The 21427-nt window shown below is 39.8% G+C and overlaps 3 protein-coding genes and 1 non-coding gene across 4 annotated transcripts in view; 1 reads left to right on the top strand and 3 right to left on the bottom strand.

The window, feature by feature from the left end:
• Positions 1 to 1797, top strand: part of cdk18 (cyclin dependent kinase 18) — a 46588-nt gene extending 44791 nt beyond the window's left edge. The window contains exon 16 of the mRNA XM_020930909.2: positions 137 to 1797. Within this exon, the coding sequence (XP_020786568.1) occupies positions 137 to 171 (35 nt within the window). The 3' untranslated portion in view covers positions 172 to 1797. The remainder of the gene's footprint in view (positions 1 to 136) is intronic.
• Positions 1798 to 2940: 1143 nt separating this feature from the next.
• Positions 2941 to 3013, bottom strand: trnaf-gaa (transfer RNA phenylalanine (anticodon GAA)). Its single transcript has one exon. It is a non-coding gene; the product is annotated as a tRNA-Phe (tRNA).
• A 2002-nt stretch (positions 3014 to 5015) lies between these two features.
• On the bottom strand, positions 5016 to 15965 carry LOC110165744 (G-protein coupled receptor 22-like). Its single transcript, XM_020930932.2, has 2 exons — positions 15951 to 15965; positions 5016 to 6642 (listed from the first exon to the last, which is right to left on the bottom strand). Exon 2 carries the CDS (start codon positions 6531 to 6533, stop codon positions 5016 to 5018), a length of 1518 nt encoding a protein of 505 aa, XP_020786591.1. The 5' UTR covers positions 6534 to 6642; positions 15951 to 15965.
• An 800-nt stretch (positions 15966 to 16765) lies between these two features.
• LOC110165798 (cell death activator CIDE-3-like) lies at positions 16766 to 20560 on the bottom strand. The gene is made up of 6 exons (XM_055160607.1): positions 20324 to 20560; positions 19020 to 19083; positions 18838 to 18943; positions 18304 to 18453; positions 17444 to 17628; positions 16766 to 17095 (listed from the first exon to the last, which is right to left on the bottom strand). Exons 1-6 carry the CDS (start codon positions 20430 to 20432, stop codon positions 16921 to 16923), a joined length of 789 nt encoding a protein of 262 aa, XP_055016582.1. The 5' UTR covers positions 20433 to 20560; the 3' UTR covers positions 16766 to 16920.
• Positions 20561 to 21427: the final 867 nt, after the last annotated feature.

The following is a 21427-nucleotide window of genomic DNA, read 5'->3' on the forward strand; positions in this document are numbered from 1 at the left end:
TCATGATTTTGCAGTAATTAGCTCCTGATGTGGTGTGTCTGCAAACACTGTTACTTACTTACTTACTTAACTTACTTTATAACACATAACCATGATGCGTTTGAACACTGCTGTTAATCTCTGTATTTCCCTCCAGCCCGTGGAAAAAACAGGAGGCAGAGCATCTTCTAGAGGTCAAAGGTTACCGAAGAGAGACACAGACGCACAAACTCACGAGCAAGTTCCATTTGGAGACACCCTGCATGGACTCAACAGACCACCACTACTACTATCACTACATGGATGAACGTGATGGGTGGATTTCATGCACTTTGAATGCCTGTCTTCATCCAAAAAAAAAAAACTACTGCTAAAAGGAACTACTGTTACAACTAAGCGTAAAGTCACATTATAATAGTGTTAATAACCATAAACTTCTTGCAGACAGAAGAAAGTAACAAAGCCAAACAAGTATACTGTATTCACATAACATCCATCCTAATAGGAGATCTGGGAGACTGTTTGAAAAGTCATACATTGCTAAAACTTTAAAAGTGCACTGTGCAACTTTTCTGGAGGAGGGTTCGCCACCTGCTTGTCTCCATGGAGATGCTTTCGTTTTGTCTGGAATGTGCTGGGATGGCATTAAAACGTGTCCATCTTGCAATTTACCCAGTAACTTGGGTTTATACTGACTTTATTGACTTTATTTACTGTGAGTGGGCTCGCCTCTCCACAGTTCAGACATGCAACCTGGCCAGGTCGCTGGTGTCACCTGCTGTCTCCATAGAGATAAATAAGTGTAATGTCATACCTTGGAAAATTCCAGGCCATATCTTCAAGGAGAGAGGTAGGTGACGGGCCTTCCACCAGAAAAGTTACACAGTGGACCTCTGATAACAATGAAATATTTAATCAATAACAACAACCTCATGTACTTTATTTCAGCTTCATTTAGCATGAGGACACTGATTTATAGCTTCAATGAAATGTAGGTTTATACTTTATTTTGAGAAATGTTTCAACATATCCACCACATCTGGTCATATACATATGCATGTACAAATATGAAGGGGTGATTTTAAATAGTGACGGCTGTGAGTGGATCTCTGCTTGTGATCAATCAAAACAGTAGCATTAGCAGATAAATAGAACAGCACAAATACACAAACACACTCTTGTCTAAAGGTACAATGTCATAGATACTGGCCGTGTTGCCTTGCTCCACCTGCCCCCTGTGTCTGGGTGGGCGTGTCCATGCCAGTGTTACATACATTCCAGTTTTTGAAGTTGCCTTAGTAAAACTGTGCATGATGTTCTGGCTTGTGGAGGTAGTTGATCTAGTGAAGCCATTGTTTTTGAGGCATTTGCTTTGTGTCTGTAAATAGTCTGTTTGAGTGTGTGGTGTGTCTCCTCTTTGCACAAACCAGAAGTGTCCTATCAGGCTTGCTCCCTTTCCCTCTTATCCTGTCTATTATGAACCTCCCTTCAAAATGATGAAATTTTATGTCCTAAATTTTAAGTACCAGTTTTTACCAATCCCCTAGTGGACTTGGCTTTCACTTCATTTGGACTTTAATTGGACTCAGCCTCACTGGAGTATTTCAATATTACTGACTTGTGGACTTGTCCTAATACTTCCAGTGCAATATAAAAGTCTTGGCCTCCCTGTCCAGTGCATTCACTGATGTTAAGGCTTAGAGCTCATTATACTGTACAAGATACAACCATCAGTATGGAAATATAAATCTATGTAGAAACGTGTCTTGCTTGTGTAGATACAGCAGTGGTTGGTGAGATTTTGAAACAATGGCTCAGTGTGAGGTGACTTCATGTGGAAGACGTTGCACTTGTCCTCTATATGTCTTCCACATCTCAGCCAGAAGAAAAGTCAATACAAACTGCCACGTAACACAAGGCATGCTATATTTTGCATTGAAAACAAAATTAGTAAACTTGCAATAACTTGACTAACTTGTAATTTGGCATAGCCTAATATTTTTCCTTTAAATGCAATAGTGCTCCCTAGTGGACAGAGGTCTCCACACACTGTAGCTGTGTTGCAAAGCACAGTGTATGATGAGGTGCCCAACTGTCATCCAGCACATATATATAACACACAGCCAACAATATTACTGCTAACCTTTGGCCTATATAAGGCCTTAGGTGTAAAATTACAAGTAATATAGACCATATCTTGACTAGATGAAATTGCAACTTCACTCTGTTTAAGTGCCCTTAGAATATAGAAGCTTGCATGCTCCAAAATGCCACTACAGGTTTCTACCTCTTAAAGTATTCTATAGCATAGGCATAGACCTACTCAGTTCAGAGAGATCTTTTAGCAGAGCCTTGAGGTCATCATTGCTTTTGCGTAAGGCACCCCACTCCCAAATCTGTGGCACAAGTATTAATTAATGTTTAGTAAAATTAAGATATTTTCTGCAATGAAAAAAAGGTAATATATAGTAATAGGTCTATTATGTTCCCATATTTCTCAGTGACATGTCTGCTGTTTAAAGAAATAGAGAATTGTATTTAAAATATTTAAAATGTCTAAATGTTTTATAAAAGATGTTTAGATTTTGTATGATATGAGATGTGATATTTTGTGTGATTTATTGTCTACACTGCTATGAGAAATGAATGTATTGTTATTGCCAAGAGGTTTAAAAGTGAATAACTGACTGATTTATGAATAAACACTGAAAACTAAACACTATGGCCTCTGATATGTATTTATTTATTCTGCAGGATTACAAAGGCATCAGTCTAACACAAATCTTAACACTTAATTTAAACCATCAAATTACTTCGAATAATTATGTCAGTTTAGTTGCTGAGAGGCTTATGTTAAGGTTTATTTGGGGGAGGCTGTTATCTAAAAGCTACAACATTATATTTCGGTTTTCATATGCTCTAGTTACTGTAACTCTGTGTTCAAAATATTTGGAGCATCATTGCCGAAACCCGGGATCGAACCAGGGACCTTTAGATCTTCAGTCTAACGCTCTCCCAACTGAGCTATTTCGGCCGGAAGCTCCCATACTCTGTTGGCTGTAATGGCACATTATGCCCAGAAGGTGGTAGTCATGTTTTGTGTATTTTCCTTATAGTCGACTATTTCACTTTATTTTATATTTTCATAGAACTAGACTGGAAAAAATCAAAAGGAAACATCTTATGTTCTAAACATAACCAAAAATCTAATAATAGGCTTATTAGACAGGTCCGTGGACAGATGTGAGTAGGCTTATCGCGCAGGTTTGAGTGCTGCTGAACGAGTTTGCCCTGCAGGCCTCATCCCACATAAATGACCTTCTTCTTGGTTTCGTACAGGTCTGAGGTACCTCCAGCCCACACAGAAGCCCACGCCTCAAGAGCACCACCAGCATGTTAGGCTTGCACATTTAGAACGAGTTTCCCCGGACATTTCACTGACCAGAGAGGGGCCTTGCACGACCACCTGCAGCACAAGTAACTGTGCTAAGCGTGCTCCAAACATTAATGTGCACCCAGGATATCTGCGGAGTTTACAGTGTATCATGTCAGCAGTGAATGCCACAAATAGCACGTCCTACTCACTTTATTATTGGCTGCTTTAATTGTCGTAGCAGAAAGCTGCAAAATAAATCAAGTTAATGGAACCATACAAATATGAAACTAATGAATGCATAATGCTTATTGAAGTAGACACGATGTCCTTTAGTTAAGCACTCACTTCAGTGTCGTGGCGTGTAAGGGGGTAGTAGATCATGTGAGTTATGTGCACAGTATGCCGCTTGTCCGCATGCTGTTTTCCTCCCAGCAGGTTTCCTCTTAACTGAAGTTCTTTATGGAAAAATACAGCTACAGCCACAGTATGTGCGTGATCAGTGGGGCACAAATCCCACATTGTAACGCGTTTAGCGCGTTTTTTTCTTTTCTTTTTTTTTCTTTCTTTTCTTTTTTTTTTTTAATCAAGAACCTGAAATAACCATCAAAGCTTTATAATTTCGGTAAAATATGTCTGTAATAAGCATTGTTTTATTTGTGGACATTTAAAACACTTCATTGTGATTCCATAAACATTCCATTAAACACTAAAAGCTAAAAGAAGCGTTTTGTGCAGAACTGTAGACTATAGGCTGTAGCCTACAAAGTGAATGTATGTCTACTTAACCGAAATGTGAATAGTGACTAGTGCTGGAAACAGAGGCTAATCACATCCCTGTGTGAATGACTCAAATGTGCTGCTGCTGCTGCTGCTACATGTTATACAAATTTGACTCAAGTGTCCTGGAACTAGCCTGTAGTTTTTTGCTGAGGTTCAAATATGCTTCCTTTGTAAAACATGAACACATTAAAGAATATCAAAATAACAAACATAGAATCAACAAAATATTTAGCTTATTTTATGGTACATTTTACAGTGAAAAGGTTTTTACTGTCAAAATATGTTCGTTGGATACTCACGTGTTACAGCTAGCAAAATCTTCACATTTTTACATTTTACATTTTAACAATAGTCAAAATTGTTGGTGAGTGTGCCCACTGACACAGAAGCTGTGTGAAATAATACATGCCCAACACTTTACCAACGTTACATTGTTTTCACAATGGGCTTCACAAATGTGAGCTCATAAACAGTGTAATATTATATAAGGAGTGTCTCAGCAGAGCCTTTTCTGTATATAAACACACTGTACCACTTACATTATTATGGTGTATAGGGACAGTATACATAGTTTTAAAGTATAGTCTCTCAAGATGTGAGAATGTTCTGAAGCAGCCTTGGTGAATCAGTGTAGATGCACACACACTCTTTGGAGCCATAAACTCCACCAGAAGAACTCTTCATCATACGACTTTATGTGTAAACACATCTCAACAGTATGATTTGTCTCAGTTGGACAGTGCTGTTCAGAGAGAGGGCTGCATCCTGCTTCCTCTGCCTTCGTGACAGTGTGAGCGTGGTCTTTCTGCTGAGCTAAACATCCAGTGAGCGTGACACAGGAGCACAGCAGTGACTGCATGTTGTACTAACTTACATGCGCTCACAGTGCTTCTGCTAGACAGCGGTCTGTGCCTTCACTCGCCTCCAGACGCACTTGCCGGCTGGTTTTCCTGTTTTCCACCCAGGAGTTGTGTATAACAGTTCCTCCTGGAGAAGGATCCACTTGGAGCAATGACACTACCCTCTTTTTAACCTTTGACCTAAGCGCTCGGCGCAGTTTCTGTCGGGTGAAAGCGTAGAGTAAAGGGTGTGACACTGTGGTTCCATAGGCCAGAGCTAAGAACCACAGACGTAGGCTGACCAGGGCCTGGCTGGGGCCAATGCCCAGGATCAGTAGGTTGGTCACAGACAGCGGCGCCCAACAGCCCAGAAAGGTAATGATGATGATGAGGGACATTTTGAACACACGTCTCTGTCGTTCTCTGCGATCTCGGTGGCGCCTCACTGCTCGCCGCAGGGCGATGATGGCTGATACTGAAGCCTGGACTCCCATTGTGGTTGCCACAGGGGCAGCTGCAGCTTTAGCTGAGGTCACCAGCGGGGTGGTGGAGGACACCGCTGGAGGAGATGTAGCTGTGGGCGTGGGCGATGGAGAGGCAATGAGTGGGGGGTGGCTGTTCTGTTTAGTCCCATCGGTGGTGCAGTGTTCTTCCCCTAGCTCTTCACTGTCCACCTGTTTCTGTCCCACCTTTCTTTTACTCTGCTCATTTTTTGGCCATATGGGACGGCCCCTGCTGTGGGATCTCCTGAAGCGCTGGTTCTTCATGTGAGAGCCAATGCGTATGTTCAAAGCTCTCAGTATTCGAGAGTAAGTGAAAAGCATGACTGCCACTGTGGTGAAAAAGATGGGCACTTGTATGATAAGATGGTACATAGCAAGACCTGTGTGATAGCCTTGCCCACCACCACACAAGGAAGTCCTGTTTTGCCAAGCAGGCACATCCATGCTGGATGTGTCAGGATAAGATAATGACAAGGCTAGATCCTTGTCCTCCTCAATCATCCACTGCATTTCAAAAAAAGGGATAAAAAACACAGCCACAGAGATGAGCCAAACTGCAGCCAGCAGCAGTGCTGCTCTTCGAGTAGTGAGGAGTCTGTTGGCTGGTCTTACAGAGATATCATAGCGGTCCAGGCTAATGACCAGGATGTTTATGGCTGTAGCGATGCTGGCAAATGTGACACAGGCCTCATGGAAACAGCACAGAGTGGCCAGGTTGGTTCCTTGTGGCAGCAGAACAACCATGAGTGTGAGAGGCAAGCACAGCACACACACAGCCACATCCAGCACGTGCAGACTGACTGTCACCATGTTGCTCACAGAGTCCACCAGGTTGGACTGGGAGCAGTAGAGCACCAGCACTGTCAGGTTACTGCTGAAGCCCAGGACCAGCTCCACCATGAGGAAGGCAGTAAGTGAAACCTGAAAGCCCAGTGAGTATGGCTCAGACCAGGACGGAGGCCTCTCTGTGGAACCCTCTCCCTGCTGCTGGAGGACCTCCACCGTCCCCACCCAGTCTGTGGTAGCCAGGCCGGATATGTAGCTGTCAGTCTCCATGAGCAGCTCAGAGCTCAGACACTGCACCTGTCACTTTGGTGATGTGATCCTGTGATGCACCAGGGCAAGTCTCCATGATGCAAGTATGAGTAAGAGCTTGGACAGAATGCTGTGGAAACAAGAACACAAAGCAGACAGATCAGAGATAGAGATCTAAAGTTCTCAAATGTTAAGGTGAGGGTGATTATTTTGAGATACATATCTGAATGTTTGAATACTCAAATACTATTTATGTCCAACAACATATCTCCAGGTTGTTTGTTTATACTGTACTCGTCTCACAGCCACAATTATAAGACAATAAAATTAGTATTACAGGCAAATATTGTAGAAGACTTGTGGTGCTGCAGTTCCACTGTCATATCCTTCTGTGGTTGTAAGAGTTACTATAGTCCATGCTACATTATACATACATCAGTGCAGCCCTGCTCTGTTTATTATCAGAGTCTCTGGTAACCTTTTTACCTGTCTGTTACCCTGTACAGTGTTTAAGCTGTCAAAAGAGCACCATCACTAAGGTCTCTCAAAGTCTACTTAGGCCAATAACCAAATTAAATGGTGCAAGCAACACTACAGGCCTCTCAGTAAAACACATTCATCCACTTGCACAAATTGGTTATGATCTGTGTCTATGGAAACTGCAATAAAGTCATTATTTATTCAACGTTTCCACTGACAAAGGATGAGATTTTAACAGTGATGACTACTTGAATGAACTCATGAACATATAGTCTGTACAATTTATATATTTTGTATTTGTATTTAGTCAGTTTTGATTTTGTGATTTGATTGTGACCAAACCATGGTATGTGTTTAAAAAACAAAACAAAAAGGATTCAGATCTATATCATCAATTAAAAAATTTTAATTAGACAATGTAAGTAAAGAGCATCGTCATGTAATGATGATGGTGAAAACAGGATGGTCGCAGCAATGGTGTCTTGAGTGGTGCCTAGAAATATGATTTTTCATAATAGGTCTCCTTTAAAGTTACCATGTATAATGAGATTGACCAACATGGCCCTGTTGTATTCTCAAATAACACCACTAGATGCCATCTACTTTACTGCGGTCTAATGCACTATACCAAAATCAAGTAAAATACAAAGCCTTACAGTGTGTTCAGAGCAGAACAGTGGTATTGTGACGTTAATAAACTGAGCATTCATGCCCTGAGCATTGAAAAATCTGAATTTTGTCAAAATTGGCTGCACATCAACCTGTTTTGATACAGGTATACATTCATACCATACTCTATAAAACTGCACAACTACTCACCCTTATGTAACAGATAACCCTATGTCATGTCAATCATTATATCATCTTTGCAATGTTTTTCCTTACGACCTCTTATATGTAGCTATATTTCTATATTTTATATTTACTTGTTCATATACATTTATATAATCATGCTTTATTTGACACCAGTCTTTTGTTATTTTTCCTGCTTCTTTAGAATTTATCATTACCATTTACATTTTTGCTCTTTGTTATTATAATACATTGTGATGTGTGAGCTATTGTGTCAAAATAGTTTCCCTTGTAGATCAATAACGTTTGTCTAAGTCTAAGTTTCAAGCATTTTTCTGCCCTCAATTAGAGGTCTAGACGCGTTTGATGTGACTTTCTGAACAAAGCTATAGATTGAGAGGCTTTCTTGTATTCTTTTCCTGAATGCCATAATAAATATGGGTATTTTTTCATTTTCAGATCTGGAATTTAAGTCTCTCAGTTCATGAAAAGTCACCAGTTGAGATTCGAAATGCTGCTGATTGCCCTGTGTGGTGTAAATTGTTATTAATTGATATGTCAATGTACAGTATCTCAACTTTAAGATCCTTTGCTAGTATCGTATGTGTTCAGGCACTGTCACTCTCTGTGGTAATTACGGACACCAGATTAAAAGCACTGAATGGGCCTAAAGCACTACTGTTGCTCATTGATTTGAAGGTGTCCACTGATTGCACTTGCTCAAAATCAATTGAACAACAATCACGCTTAATTCTGTCTAAATTTCTCAATAACCAGCCAATACATCAGTAGTAAGTTCACAGCTCATCAGCACAACTTGACTTTTCACCAAACTTTGTAGAAGATCAGGGCTTGTTTGGTTCCTTGTTTCTCTTGTTTCCATGGCAACAGCAGCGGAAGGGTATTGGGATTAATGAGCCCAGAGGTGATGCGCTGTGTACAGACTTCTTGGATGACAGCAGTAACACCCCGTCAAGTGTATATCAGAACAAAAACATACATTTAGTTGTAAAGTAAAGTTGTGCATCATTTCCTAGACGGATGATGTAGTACAAATGACGGCTGAGAATTCCCATAACAACTGCCTGTCTGGTGACTTTCATGTGTTCCTGTTCTCTCTGGGCTTTGTAAACAAAAAAGGAAGTATGGACAGAAATGGAAAGCCCCCAAGATTAATGACTGCTCCATGCACCACTACATACTTTGCTGTGTAAATTCCTAAGATTCTGCCATATGAAGATTGTGTTTTTTGGGAATGGGAAATGGTCAATGCCATTCTAGGAACCATTAGTAATGTTGTTTCAGACCACAAGGAACACAAGGAAGATTTGTTTTGCCCAATAGGCTGTAGATATATTGTAAAATCATTTCATCATCCGAAAACCAGGAAGTGTGCTGTTAGCATGCTAATATTTGGCAGCATTATCGTGACAGAATAGCTCCACCCTGCCCTCTGAAAGTTGGGAAAAGTGCTTATAAACTCATTGCGTTAAATAATTAAGTTTCTATCCGTTAGGAAAATGAAACCTTCCACACAGAGATGTGGTCTGGCAATATTTGTTCACAAACTTACAAGAATCTATCTTGACATACAGTCCAATGAGGTTCATTTGGTCTTCCGATAATTCATGTTATTAAGTTATTTTTTAGACCAAGAGTTTGTTTTCATACATGACAGTTTCAACTGCTCACTGGTGGTCTTCCTCAGAGTGGTCACGTAATGTTGCTGTGACGTGTCCAGTTAGCAGATTTAAACAGGTTTTGGTGCTGTCTTCCTACCGGTGGAGGCAGGACGATCCCAGGTGTGTGAGAGTACTCACACACCTGGGATACTGTCCTGAGGAAGTCAAACTGCAGATGGAGCTGTCGTCCTGCCTCCACCGGTAGGAGGACATTCGCCAAAACCTGTTTAAATCAGCTGACGGGACACGTCACAGCAGCATCACGTGACCACTCTGAGGAAGACCACTAGTGAGCAGTCGAAACTGTCAGGTATGAAAACAAACTCTTTGTCTGAAAAAAAAACCCTAATAACATATCTTGACATACTCACGCTGTAAGGCTAAAATTCACTGGAGAAGCAGTCTGTGTAGAAACAGAATCAAAACAATTATGGTGACACTGACAGACGTCCTTCAGCCTTTTCAGCGAAAATACAGACAATTTTGTTGAAAAAATGTGCAAAGGCACTTTGTACATTTGTGGAAAAATGGGGGGAAATGTCTATGGTTTTCTGTCAACTGGATGTAACAAAAGTTTGATATTTTGGCTTGTTCCGCTATTATGACGTTTCGACCAATCAGATTGAAATAATCGTCATGGCGTTCCGCATTTTCCTGATTGCTTTCATCAAGAGCCATTCCAGACTGATAAATTTGTAGAACTCAATCCAGAGTGCTAGACATCAATCTGGAGTGAGCCAGGTTAGGGAAAATGAGGAGTAACTTTGGACCACTGTAAACAGTTTAAAATGAACTTGTTCTGTTCTTGTTATAGGTAGGTATTATATATATCCAGGTCATGTCAACATGAAAAATATAGAACTAGAGTAGAGATGTGACATGCAGCACTGGTAAACAAGTGGTCTCTAGAGAGAAAGCTTTTCCACTCCTGTGTCTCATCTGTGGCCACTGGTTTCCTGGTTCTTTTGCCCCCAGTAGACTTCCGTGGCCCCAGCTGAGAACACTGGGATGATTTAAGTGAGAAGATGCAGAAGACTGCATCTTTTGTAGCTAGGGTAAAAAATGCTGAACATATAAGCCTATCAAATGCCTTTGCTATGACTAACTAACTAACTATAGGCGAATCAACGTGGAAGCTGTACTGTATCTACAGTAGATTAGATTTTGAAAATGTTTCAATCTAATGTTTGGTTAGATGAGACTTTTATCAATGCCCAAAAATGAATTTATTTACAGATAATGTTTATGCCTTATGATTTTTATAGATTGAAAATGCTGCTAATATTTTATTGAACATGTTATTATCTTTAAGTCCAATGCTGTACAGGGGTTTATATGAGAGTATGACGATGCATTTGTGTCAACACCGTTATGATCATCACACATCATAGAATTCAGTTAGTCTAATGTTGAACCAGTGGAGAATTTAGCATGTGAAATACTAAACTTTGTATTTTGACACTTTGTTATAAACGTACATCACAGTGAAGAACCAGCAGCTTATCGAGTTGTAAATGGATGTTTTGTTTACTTTTTACCGTGTTTTTTGCTAATTATCTCTGTGGGTGTTTTGCTTGACTCTGAATTGTAATCACACTCACTTCACCACTTGTTAGAAAGAAATGGCAATGAATGAGCACTGTTGAGGGGAAAAAAAGATTTTGTGATAAGAAATGTATTTTCATACGTAGACTGGAAGTGGAAGTGTTCTAGACATAGCCCAAAAGAAAATCTACGGTTTAAAGTGAAGATTTTATCTCTGAGGAAGTACAAAGGGAAGGATGCCACAGGGACTGCAAAGATGACTGTTGGCAGCCAATTTGTAGATTTGCGAAGGCAACAGTAAATTGAGCCAAATTAAACTGAGACAGACGTTAAAAGAGAGATATCTTTAATTAGAGTTAGCACCACTGTCATACACTCCCTTTGACAATGTGTTAGAAAGTGGCCTTACTAATGAGAAAAAACACATGAGCAGATAATTTCAAAAAGCTACAAGACACGTGAATATTGGAAGAAGACAGAGTTTTATACACAAGAATTCTTCAAGGAGAAATATCAGATTCAGTGGTCTGATGATGGGATGAGGGGGAATAAAGTTATTTTATTTTATTTATAATATGCACCACCAGGCCAAGTTATAGGTCAGAACTGTGAAGAGGTGACCAACCTCACAGTAAGAAGTCATGTTTTCTCAGATATTTTCGATGTAGAAAAACACCAGTAATCAAATACATACCAGATAGATCCATTCATTTTGATAGCCATACTATGAAACATTCAGTACAAAGCAATAACATCCCCATGGAGACGAGAAGGTGCATGGCAGACAATCTGTTACAAAAGTTACATGATGTACATTTAAATTTTAAAGGGACCATATTTTTCTGTTTTTTAATCTGTTATAATGTTGTTTCCTCATCACAAAGATAACTGGAGTTTTGTTTCATTCATGTTTAACACACAAACCCTGCGTATTTAGGCTGAGGTTTTTACTCACACTCTGTTCCACATTGTGATGTCATCTGGTAATACAAGAACTTCCCCCCTGTGTTTTTTGAACTCCATACACCTTAACTAGAACCATTTGGATGATTTCAGCCCTGGAATTGCCAATCTCCACTGAAATAAAGGTAAAAGGAGCTGTTAACATGAAAACTACCACTTCATGACATCACAAGGTGGTACAGAGCATGATGAGCTTTGAAGATGTGGACAGACTAACAGGTATGAATGAAACAAAACACAACTCCAGGTATGTTTTTGATGAGGTAACAACATTATAACAACATTATAACATGGCTTAAAGCTCACAAGAGTCTATTTTGTGTAACAGAGGACCTTTAAGGAATAAACTTGACTGACAATGAAAGGATTCCACATAGTTTGATGAAGATGAAAACTCTATTCAGGCAGCATGGTATGGGTATATAATAGTAATTTATAGTAATAAATTACTATAAAGAATCATAAAAAAAGTTGTTGCCGCCTTCATTGTGTACTAGTGAATCCCTGTCAGGAATTACAGTTATAACTTTGATACCCAGATCTAAAGGACTCTGTGTTGCTATGCTAATTCACACTTCTGTATCTTTGTAACATTATGTCATTTCATTTCTTCAAAGCGTTTTCCCTCCGATTGGGAAGTCAGGGGAGTGTGACAAGAGACTGGTGGCATTCATAATTGAACAGCTACACTGCCACATCAGAGTTCCCCGCGTAGCACCAGCCCCAAGATGAGAACAGATGAATGGCAGAACGCTAACCTGCAGCTCCTCTGAGACTGGCTGATTTAACAGGCTGTCAAAATGATACAACGTGAGAAACCAGTATAGGGGCAAAGAAAAGAGCTCAAATAGGCATAAAAGAGCTATTTAAATGTAAGGCTTAGGAGGTTGAGAATCATGATCTCAATATGTCTCAGTGTATTAAACTATGACTATACAAAGTTGTAAAAATATGTGAAAGATTTGGTGGCTTCTTCTGCTTCTGATCAAAGTGAACCTAAAGGTGCTGTACCTGATTTTTACAGTCTTGAAACTTGAAAAACAGAACTACTTCATTTTAAGTTGGTCTAAAGTTAGCCCTCACTTACCTCGCATCCTAATTATTAACAGAAATTAGTTTATAAGCTCTTTTCACATGTTTTAGAGGACAGAGCAGAGTTTTATCATCACAGTAATGCCAACAACAACTATCTGGCTATCAGTGCAATTCCTAATTATCAGACAATAAAAAACCCTTTATAATAAGATGCAGACAGTACAAAGTGGACTTATTTTTATCCCAAGAGCTGTTTACACAATATTCTGTATTTGTACTGGGACAAACTTTGATGAAAGACATGGGGAAAATCAGGTACAGAATTCATGTGTAGCCAGTTGACATTAGGTATTAAAAATGTGTACTGAAACCAAGCCCTCAAAAGTGAATGTATGAATAGACAGACAGACAGACAGACTGACTGACAGTTTATTGATCCCAAGGGAAATTCAAAATTTGTCAGAACCAATAATGAAACAAACATATTATAAAACAACATAATAATAATACAGCAAAGAAGAAAGTGATCCAGTCAAGCCGTTTAATCTTTTGCGTTTTTCAGCACAATCAGGACCACATATTTGCCAAGGCCTTAAGTTATCACCCACCAACTGGAGGTCGGTACACAAGGATACTCAGGATACTGTGCACAGTTGTTGCTGTGTCTCAAGGCGATAAACTCCAGCCTTATTGCACAAAAGAATCTTCAGATGCTTTCTTTTATTGACCTCATATCCATAATCAGAATCACAATTACTTGTATTATGCTCCCAGGGAATATTCTTATGCAGACTACATTTTTATGTGTCCTTAATTTTTTTTCTGTAAAAGGGAAGCTTCAGAGTCTTGACAGCGGTGCCACAAAGAACAGCTTTGAAAGATGTGGGAAACACGCCTCAGCAGGAGCAAAATCTGCAGTGACTGTCATGAACATGAAGAGTAAAGACACTGCATGGCCCACAATAAAACCAGCGCACTAATTACACTCTCTATTGAGGCATTCAGCTGTCATCTGCACCTACTCCCTCGTCACCCAAAAAGCAGACACAACAGGACCATTTACACCTGCAACAGGGTCCCCCAGAGACCATTAAACAAAACCATGTCCAAAATGAATCTGCATACTGTGATGTTTGGCCAAACAGTAAATCCTTCAGGAATTTGAACATGTGTTTTATATATAGACACACACAGGTGGGCAACAGTAGACTGTAGGGTTTGCAAATTCTTAGTGGCTTTTCATTAACATTTTGTTTTCTCTTTTGTCCGCCCTCACCAGCCTAGACTAAGTGCTGCAATACACTCGTAGATACATTTTACCCACAAATGGGATGGAGAAAAGTGTTTGCATTTAAATCAATCTTCAGACCACTTAGACCCTGAACTGATGGTTCTGCCTGATTACAATGTTTTCACAACTGTACAGCTCATCGACTTATACAAACCAACTGCCACAAGAAGGCCAGTTGAGAGTTGCCTGTCAGTACATTTTCAGTTTTGTTTTTTGTTTTTTTTAAATATATATTAACTATACTTTTGTTGAACAAGGGTCTCTGTCCTCAAACAGTGGTTACTATTACTTACTTATTATTACTTATTGTGGGGGTGAAGTTTACATCTGCACCAATAGGTGAGTCCAGCTCATATTTTGCCATGTGGGTTTATTACTAAAATGCTAAAGGCAACTAATAAGACAATTGGTCATAACACATGACCTTTATGCCTTAATGATTTCATTCTAGAGAATTAGATTTGGTCTGCATTTGAAATTACCTTCACGCTTGAGCCCAAGCACCTTGACCAGGTGCCTGGGCTCCCAGTAAGACTCTTAGCCTACATGGATTATTAAAAACAGGCCCTGTCCTTGGAGTATTGCTACTTTGAAAACTATAGGTGATTGTGCGTATTAGAGCATAGAGCAGGTGGCAATAGGCAATAGTCATTGTGTTCCTCAGAAGAAAGTTTCTCACTTAAGGTTTTTTTTTTGTTTTGTTTTTTCAAGTGTCAATCTTAATGTGTTAAACTGATTCTGTCATGACGATAATGACCAAAATGGACCAGGGCATTATCTAGCCTGTATTAGTATGCCAACTGCTGAAGAGGGAAATGTCCGTGCACCAACTGAAGGTTTGAGATCTCGCACATCATAGAACACAGGTGTCCAAGCTCTCAGTGAGACTCAGAGAACAATGAATTATAAATGTACAAGTGTGACAGAGGGTTGAGATGACAGATGCTGCTGGGGCAGATGAAAAATGATGAGGTATCTTAGTGGAAGGAGGACACGATTAGACGCAAATCATTGATCTGGTTAAGTTGGCAGGTACACACATGACACCCAACGTGAAAGATAGTCGATTTCTTTCATGTTCACAACGAGGGAGCGCACATCACACAAGAACCAGAGGTGTAAAAAAGGCGAGCGCTATGGACAATTTCAAATAAATAAAAAACAGTCATGAATTCACTTTTGACGAAACGTTTGCCTTGAGGCAGTTACTAGCACACGATAGCGTTATGGCAGAAAACCTACCACCAAGAAAGCTTACTTTGATGTACAGACCACATCGAGAACTCATGGAGGAGCGTGGGAGACGCACAAGCTCTGAGCTCGCTTCTGTGTCAAGCTCCCACTCCCACATCCAGCCCGAGGTCGCCAATAAAAGAACTGAGTCCATTTTATGTGTTAATGATGGTTCAGAAAAAATATAGTCGGATTTAAAAGTAGGCTAAAACACAGCAGAACCGCTGTGCAAAGAATACGTAGGCTACAACAGAACAATTCAAAGAAAGAGCAACAAGTAGGAAAGCCTGCTTTAATATTTTATTACTTAGGGTATGCGTAAAAAGTAAATTGTTCAAGATAGATAGTACGTTTTTGTAACAAAATGTTAAAGGCAACTAAAATGAAAACAGACCATGAGTACAAAATACTTCTTACCTTTAACGCAGGACGTAGAAACCCATTTGGGCAACATGTGCGTGTGGTAACCCGATGATCAGTGCGCGCTACAGCCGAACACATGCTGAGCTGAAAATCTTCAGTCGAAGCGCAACTGCAGCTCCGTGCGGTGGGACGGGCTCAGTCCACAGTGAGCATCTGTGAGGCGCAGCTCCGCGCGTTGTGGAGGGAGCTCTGAGAGGGAAGTAACCACATCAGTCTAATCAAGGCGCTAGTAACACAGCGACCATTAAACCTGAACTGGCTTCATACAGCTGAAGTTCTTGTGTAGCCTTAATTTTAAAGGAACCTACACACGCGTTTTTTGTTTTCCCTAAAAAAGTACTTTCGAAAAAAGAACAGGTGTTTCATTGAACAGAATTTGGTGGTGTAACTTTTTTAATAGGGTTCTACTCATACACAATGCAACATGCTAAGCTCAGTTATGGTTCATATGCAGCTGCAGGCTAGTGACCAGTACAGGGGGCAAAGCAGGCAAATCATTTTATTTGGAAAAGGATCAAAGCACAATTTAAAGTCTTTTAGCTGCCTCCTCCTGCAAAAGTGATGAAGCCAGATGAAGTCATCTCTGTCATGATGATGTGCTCTCCCCTCTGCCCCAGTGCAGCTGGCTCTTGGTCTCTTTGGTTTTGTAGAGCAGAGGCAGTCTGCAGCTGACAGATCAGCGCAGGCCAGGGGACAATTAGGAACGCGTGGGAGAGACAGCTGGACCTGTTGCCAATTATTCTATAGCCAGGCAGGCTCCATATACACTGTAACAGGAGCAAAATGTACATCCAATACTGCTCTCATACTCGACTTATAAAACATGTTTTTTATTGTAGCAACAACACAAGCCATTGAAAATAACAAATGTTTATCATTTATTTAACATGTAACAAGAGGAGTAAAAGAAAAGTGTCCTTGTGTGAGCAGGTTATGTGGGCGCAGGTGTCTTTAGAGTCCATGGTCAGTAGAATGGCCGTCTCAGCAGCATGCCCTGTAAGTGTTTGACCATGCTGTCAGAGGGCAGCATAAGGCTCATCTTCCCCTCATCCTCCAGCAGCTGCTCAATGTAGCAGGACGAGCCTAGCAGGAGGTGCCCCGTGGCCTGCATGGAGAAGACCGTCCAGCGCAACGCCTCTCTGAAACACAAGGAGGCGGCTACAGTAAAGCACACAAACATTATCATTACGTGGTTTACATGAAAATCTGTTAAGACCGTAATTTTTTTTCTTATTTTAGTGGATTTTGGCCATACAGAGAGTCAAATATGAAAGATATAACAACAGGCATTTAATCCTGATCATGCACTCAAAATAAACAGCAGGGATTACATAACATGCCAAAATTAATCCCACTATAATCAACCTTTATTGTTATCTCTGAACAGCCCATCTCAGTTCTAACCTGCAGTTTGGTGCCACTTTACAAATGCATTCAATCAGAGGAAGAGTGTGGAGCAGAATGCATACAAAAGACAGTATACTCACTTTAATAGTTTTTTAGCAGCATGGCAGCGTAGATCATAGGAGACAGAATAGGCCCCATACAAAGTGGCCTTTACATTCAAACAGCCAATGAAGTCTTTGGGGTTGTTCTTGTAGAGGTCTAATGTGATTTTTGCCACATCTGTCCGGTCCTGCTCACACTTTCTCAGCTGATCCCGGGGGCTGCTCTGTAGAGACAAAAACGGGACAAGGAGGAACATCTTTAACAGAAGCAACAGAACTGCCAAAAGAGACTAGACTGACTATTACTATTGTCTACATCAGGGGTCTCCAACCTGTAGTTGGAGCTACTGGTAGCTCTCCACCCCTGTTCTAGTAGCTCATCAAGGGATTTCTGAATTACATGTATTGTCCTGAATAAGTCAAATTTGATCATTTAAATGCCTAATACCATTGTACATGTATTATTTTGATGCATAACTTTGTACACTAATAAATGGATAATGGTTTAGGTTTTATAGGTATCAGACTGTACCTGATTTAAGTCTCACCGTGGCTCTTTCCTATACTCAATTACTTGTAACCCCTCAGACTAGCTCTCTGACATTTTCATTTTGTAAAGTTAGCTCCCCGGAGGAAAAAAGTGGGAGCTACCTGGTCTACTTGTGTCATTGGTGATGAGACAGTAACCAAAGGATTTCTGTACATGTATCATTTTATATGGATATGAAAAAGTTCTTTCCTCTGTAATCATGAAAGCAAAACAGCAGTATTTTCTGTGGCCAGTATTGTTATTAAGTGATCAAACAAAGCAAGCCCCTCAAGACAATGAACTACACAATTTACAAACCTAATCTAAGCACTGACTCCACCTGGTGGCAAAAAGTCAGAAACACACTCACCAAAAGTGGGCTCCACTTCTGTCCTTTGTCCAAAATCATGAAAACAGTGTTTACAGGCAAAGTCTGAAAGAAATCTTCTGTGTCGATTTCTGTCCCATCTTCGTCCAGCACCAGCGTACTCTCATATGACATGGCCAGCGACTCTTTGACCTGCACCAAGCATATGTAGCCTGTGGTCACCAGCTGAACAAAACAACAGCTTAAAGTCCACTATTTTCTGATCCATGTTATAATGTTTCCTCGTCAAAAACACACCTGGAGTTGTGTTTTCGTTTCATTCATACATGTTCTTCTCTCTAGCCACTTTGTGATATCATGTGGCAATACTCTGTGATGAACAAACTGAAAACTACTGCTTCATGACATCACAAGGTGGAACAGAGCATTTTGAGCCTTGGAGATGTAGAAAGATTAATAATAAAGGATTACTCAAACGTGTGAATGAAACAAAATACAACTCTGGGTACGTTTTTGAGGAGGTACCAACATCCTAACATGGTTTAACAGTCCTTTCCCTCTCTCTACTTCTGTCACCTTGTGAAGCAGGTCCTCCAGCCCGTGTGCGGTGAGACCCTTCTTCGTACTGCGGTCCGCGTTGGTCACCCTGAATGGTTTAGGCCGCGGGGGAACTGTCAAACTCCTGATCACAAGTAGAAAAAAAATATTTAGCTCTGACAGTATTGGTCCATTAGGCTGTATAAATGACAGTTTCTTACTTGGAAAGAGATGAAGGTGCAAGAAGGCTGATGTATTTTGAAGCGTAATCCATTATTGAGTTGTCTACAGTAAATAAAACACAATAAATGAACCCACTAAGATCAAAAAGTAAATAATAATAAATACCCTTATATAATTCTGACAGTCCTATTTGGTCATTTTATCCTGCCATTTGCTCAGAGTACTAGATCAGTCTGTCCACACGATCATAGAGCATGCTCACTTTGTTTCCACATGTTGCGCAACACGACAGGTGAACTTTGAGCTCCTGACTGTTGAGCTGCTTGTCATCTTTTATTGAGCGCTTCTATATCAGCTCACCGACTGACTCTTCTATGACAGCTTTACATTACAGCTGATCAGATAAAGAAATGGTGTGTATGAGATGCGCAAGAATGAGGAAGGGGGAATTTGGCCTGTCACGATAACTAATATATTGAGTTAAATTATAGGAACATTAACTTTTGGGGGGAGTCAATATTTATTGTGGGTACAGTTTGTTTACCAGATGTAGTGTTTTCCTTTGTTTTTCTGTACCAAGATCAAATGAGCTGTAGAGGGTTAAATAAATAACTTTCATGAGTCATTAAATATTAGCAGTTTGTACCTATAAATTATTTTTTATTGCCACTCATATTTAACGTTATTGTACATTTTAGTTTTTGTTTTTTTTGTTTTCATACTTCAAAATGTCTTATTGGGACAGGCCTAGGAACAATATCATAAACTACTATAATCAAACGTTTAGTTGTTATGTCATGTTGTATCATCATATGTTATATTAAACCAATTTAAATGTCCTATATTACGCAAAATTGGGTCATGCACTAGTTGCGTTTTGTTTCATTCACACATGTTTGAGTAACCCTATTAGTTTGTCAGTAAAGGTCAAAATGCTCTGTTCCACCTTATGATCTCATGAATGAAGCAATAGTTTTTAAGTGAACAATTTTACATTTTACCTTTTGTTCAGTGGAGATGGGGAAATTCCAGGGCTGAAATCCAAATCATTATAGTAAAGGTGTATGGGGTTTAAAAGTACAGTGGAGCACTTCTTGTATTACATGACATCACAAGGTGGAGTGTTTGTTTGAGAGAAGAAGGTTTGTGTGTTTAACATGTGTGAATGAAAACACATCTCCGTGTGTAAATGGAAAACCACTTTTTACTTAGTTACCAACATTTAATACATGTATATAAGTTATTTATTTATTCTAATGATGGACTTTTAGCTCTGTCTACTTCAGTGGTACATGAAAAAAGGCAAAAATGTTCAAGAAGTGTAAAGGTAAAGTTTCCTTACCTCTCCAAAGTGTCCAGCGCACTGAGCCTCGCCACGAGACAATCAGCACACGTGCGCCCGCGGGCAGGGTGAGCTCCAAACACTGCGCTGTTTTAAGGTCTAAGCTCATGAAACACAAGATGATTCCTTTTCTATGAGGAAACTTAACCTTTCACACAATTTGTACATGCACAATCACAGATTGAGTCATGTTTACGAACACGGCTATTTGAACATAGCCCACGTGACTAAAGGAGTCCATCTAGTGGATAATTGGTATAAGTGCAGCGGTCTTAATCTGTCCTCCAGTGGGACCCAACCTTATTATACTAGACAAAAATCTGAGTGTAATCTAGTGCATTGTCATTACAAATATATTTTCTTTTTAACTATTCGATGCCCATGCTCTATGTGTGCCAAATTTACTACAAATTTTTTTTCTATTTTTAATACAACCACTATACTCTAAGATTTCACCTTTTAAATCTGAAACCATTAAATTAATAAGTGCTATATTTCCATGGGCATCAACACATGACTTTTCGTTGTAACCTTTAATGATGAGGTAACATTTAAGAACTACTTTTCATCAAAACAGTTAGAAAGTCAAAGATAAAAGAAATAATAAGTGAACTGCAAATCTGATTTTTTATTTAACTCACTTACATTGTGCGGCTGCTGCAGCATCACAGATAAACTACACCAGTGATATCAGCATCCATCTTAAAATAGCTGCAACTTGTCAAATGGATCAAGTACCACAGAACAAAGGTCTATAGAAAGGGTCTGTTGAATTCTCAGAGGTCAATATCCTGCTTCTGTCTTTGTCGTGTTATCGACCATCAAATCCCAGAGTGGTGACGCACACTCATTTTGCCAAGACCTATTCATTTGGGCCTTCATACATGATACAGAATAATGCATGACAGTTATCAGTGCCAATAAATTAGGCTTGTGAAGGAGAAAAAGAAATCAAGTAAGATCAGAGTTGAAAAAGCTGTCAGAAGTGGCTGTTACACCCCCATCACAGTTATTGTTTAACAGGTGCATCCCAATGAACAGGAATAGGTCCACAAAAGTTAATGAATAAAGAATAAATGTACATTAAATTTCATAAAAACAGAA

This window comes from Boleophthalmus pectinirostris, unplaced genomic scaffold (genome assembly GCF_026225935.1).
Source record: "Boleophthalmus pectinirostris isolate CB_2022bp ecotype Guang Dong unplaced genomic scaffold, ASM2622593v1 HiC_scaffold_3, whole genome shotgun sequence".
Taxonomy (NCBI): domain Eukaryota; kingdom Metazoa; phylum Chordata; class Actinopteri; order Gobiiformes; family Gobiidae; genus Boleophthalmus; species Boleophthalmus pectinirostris.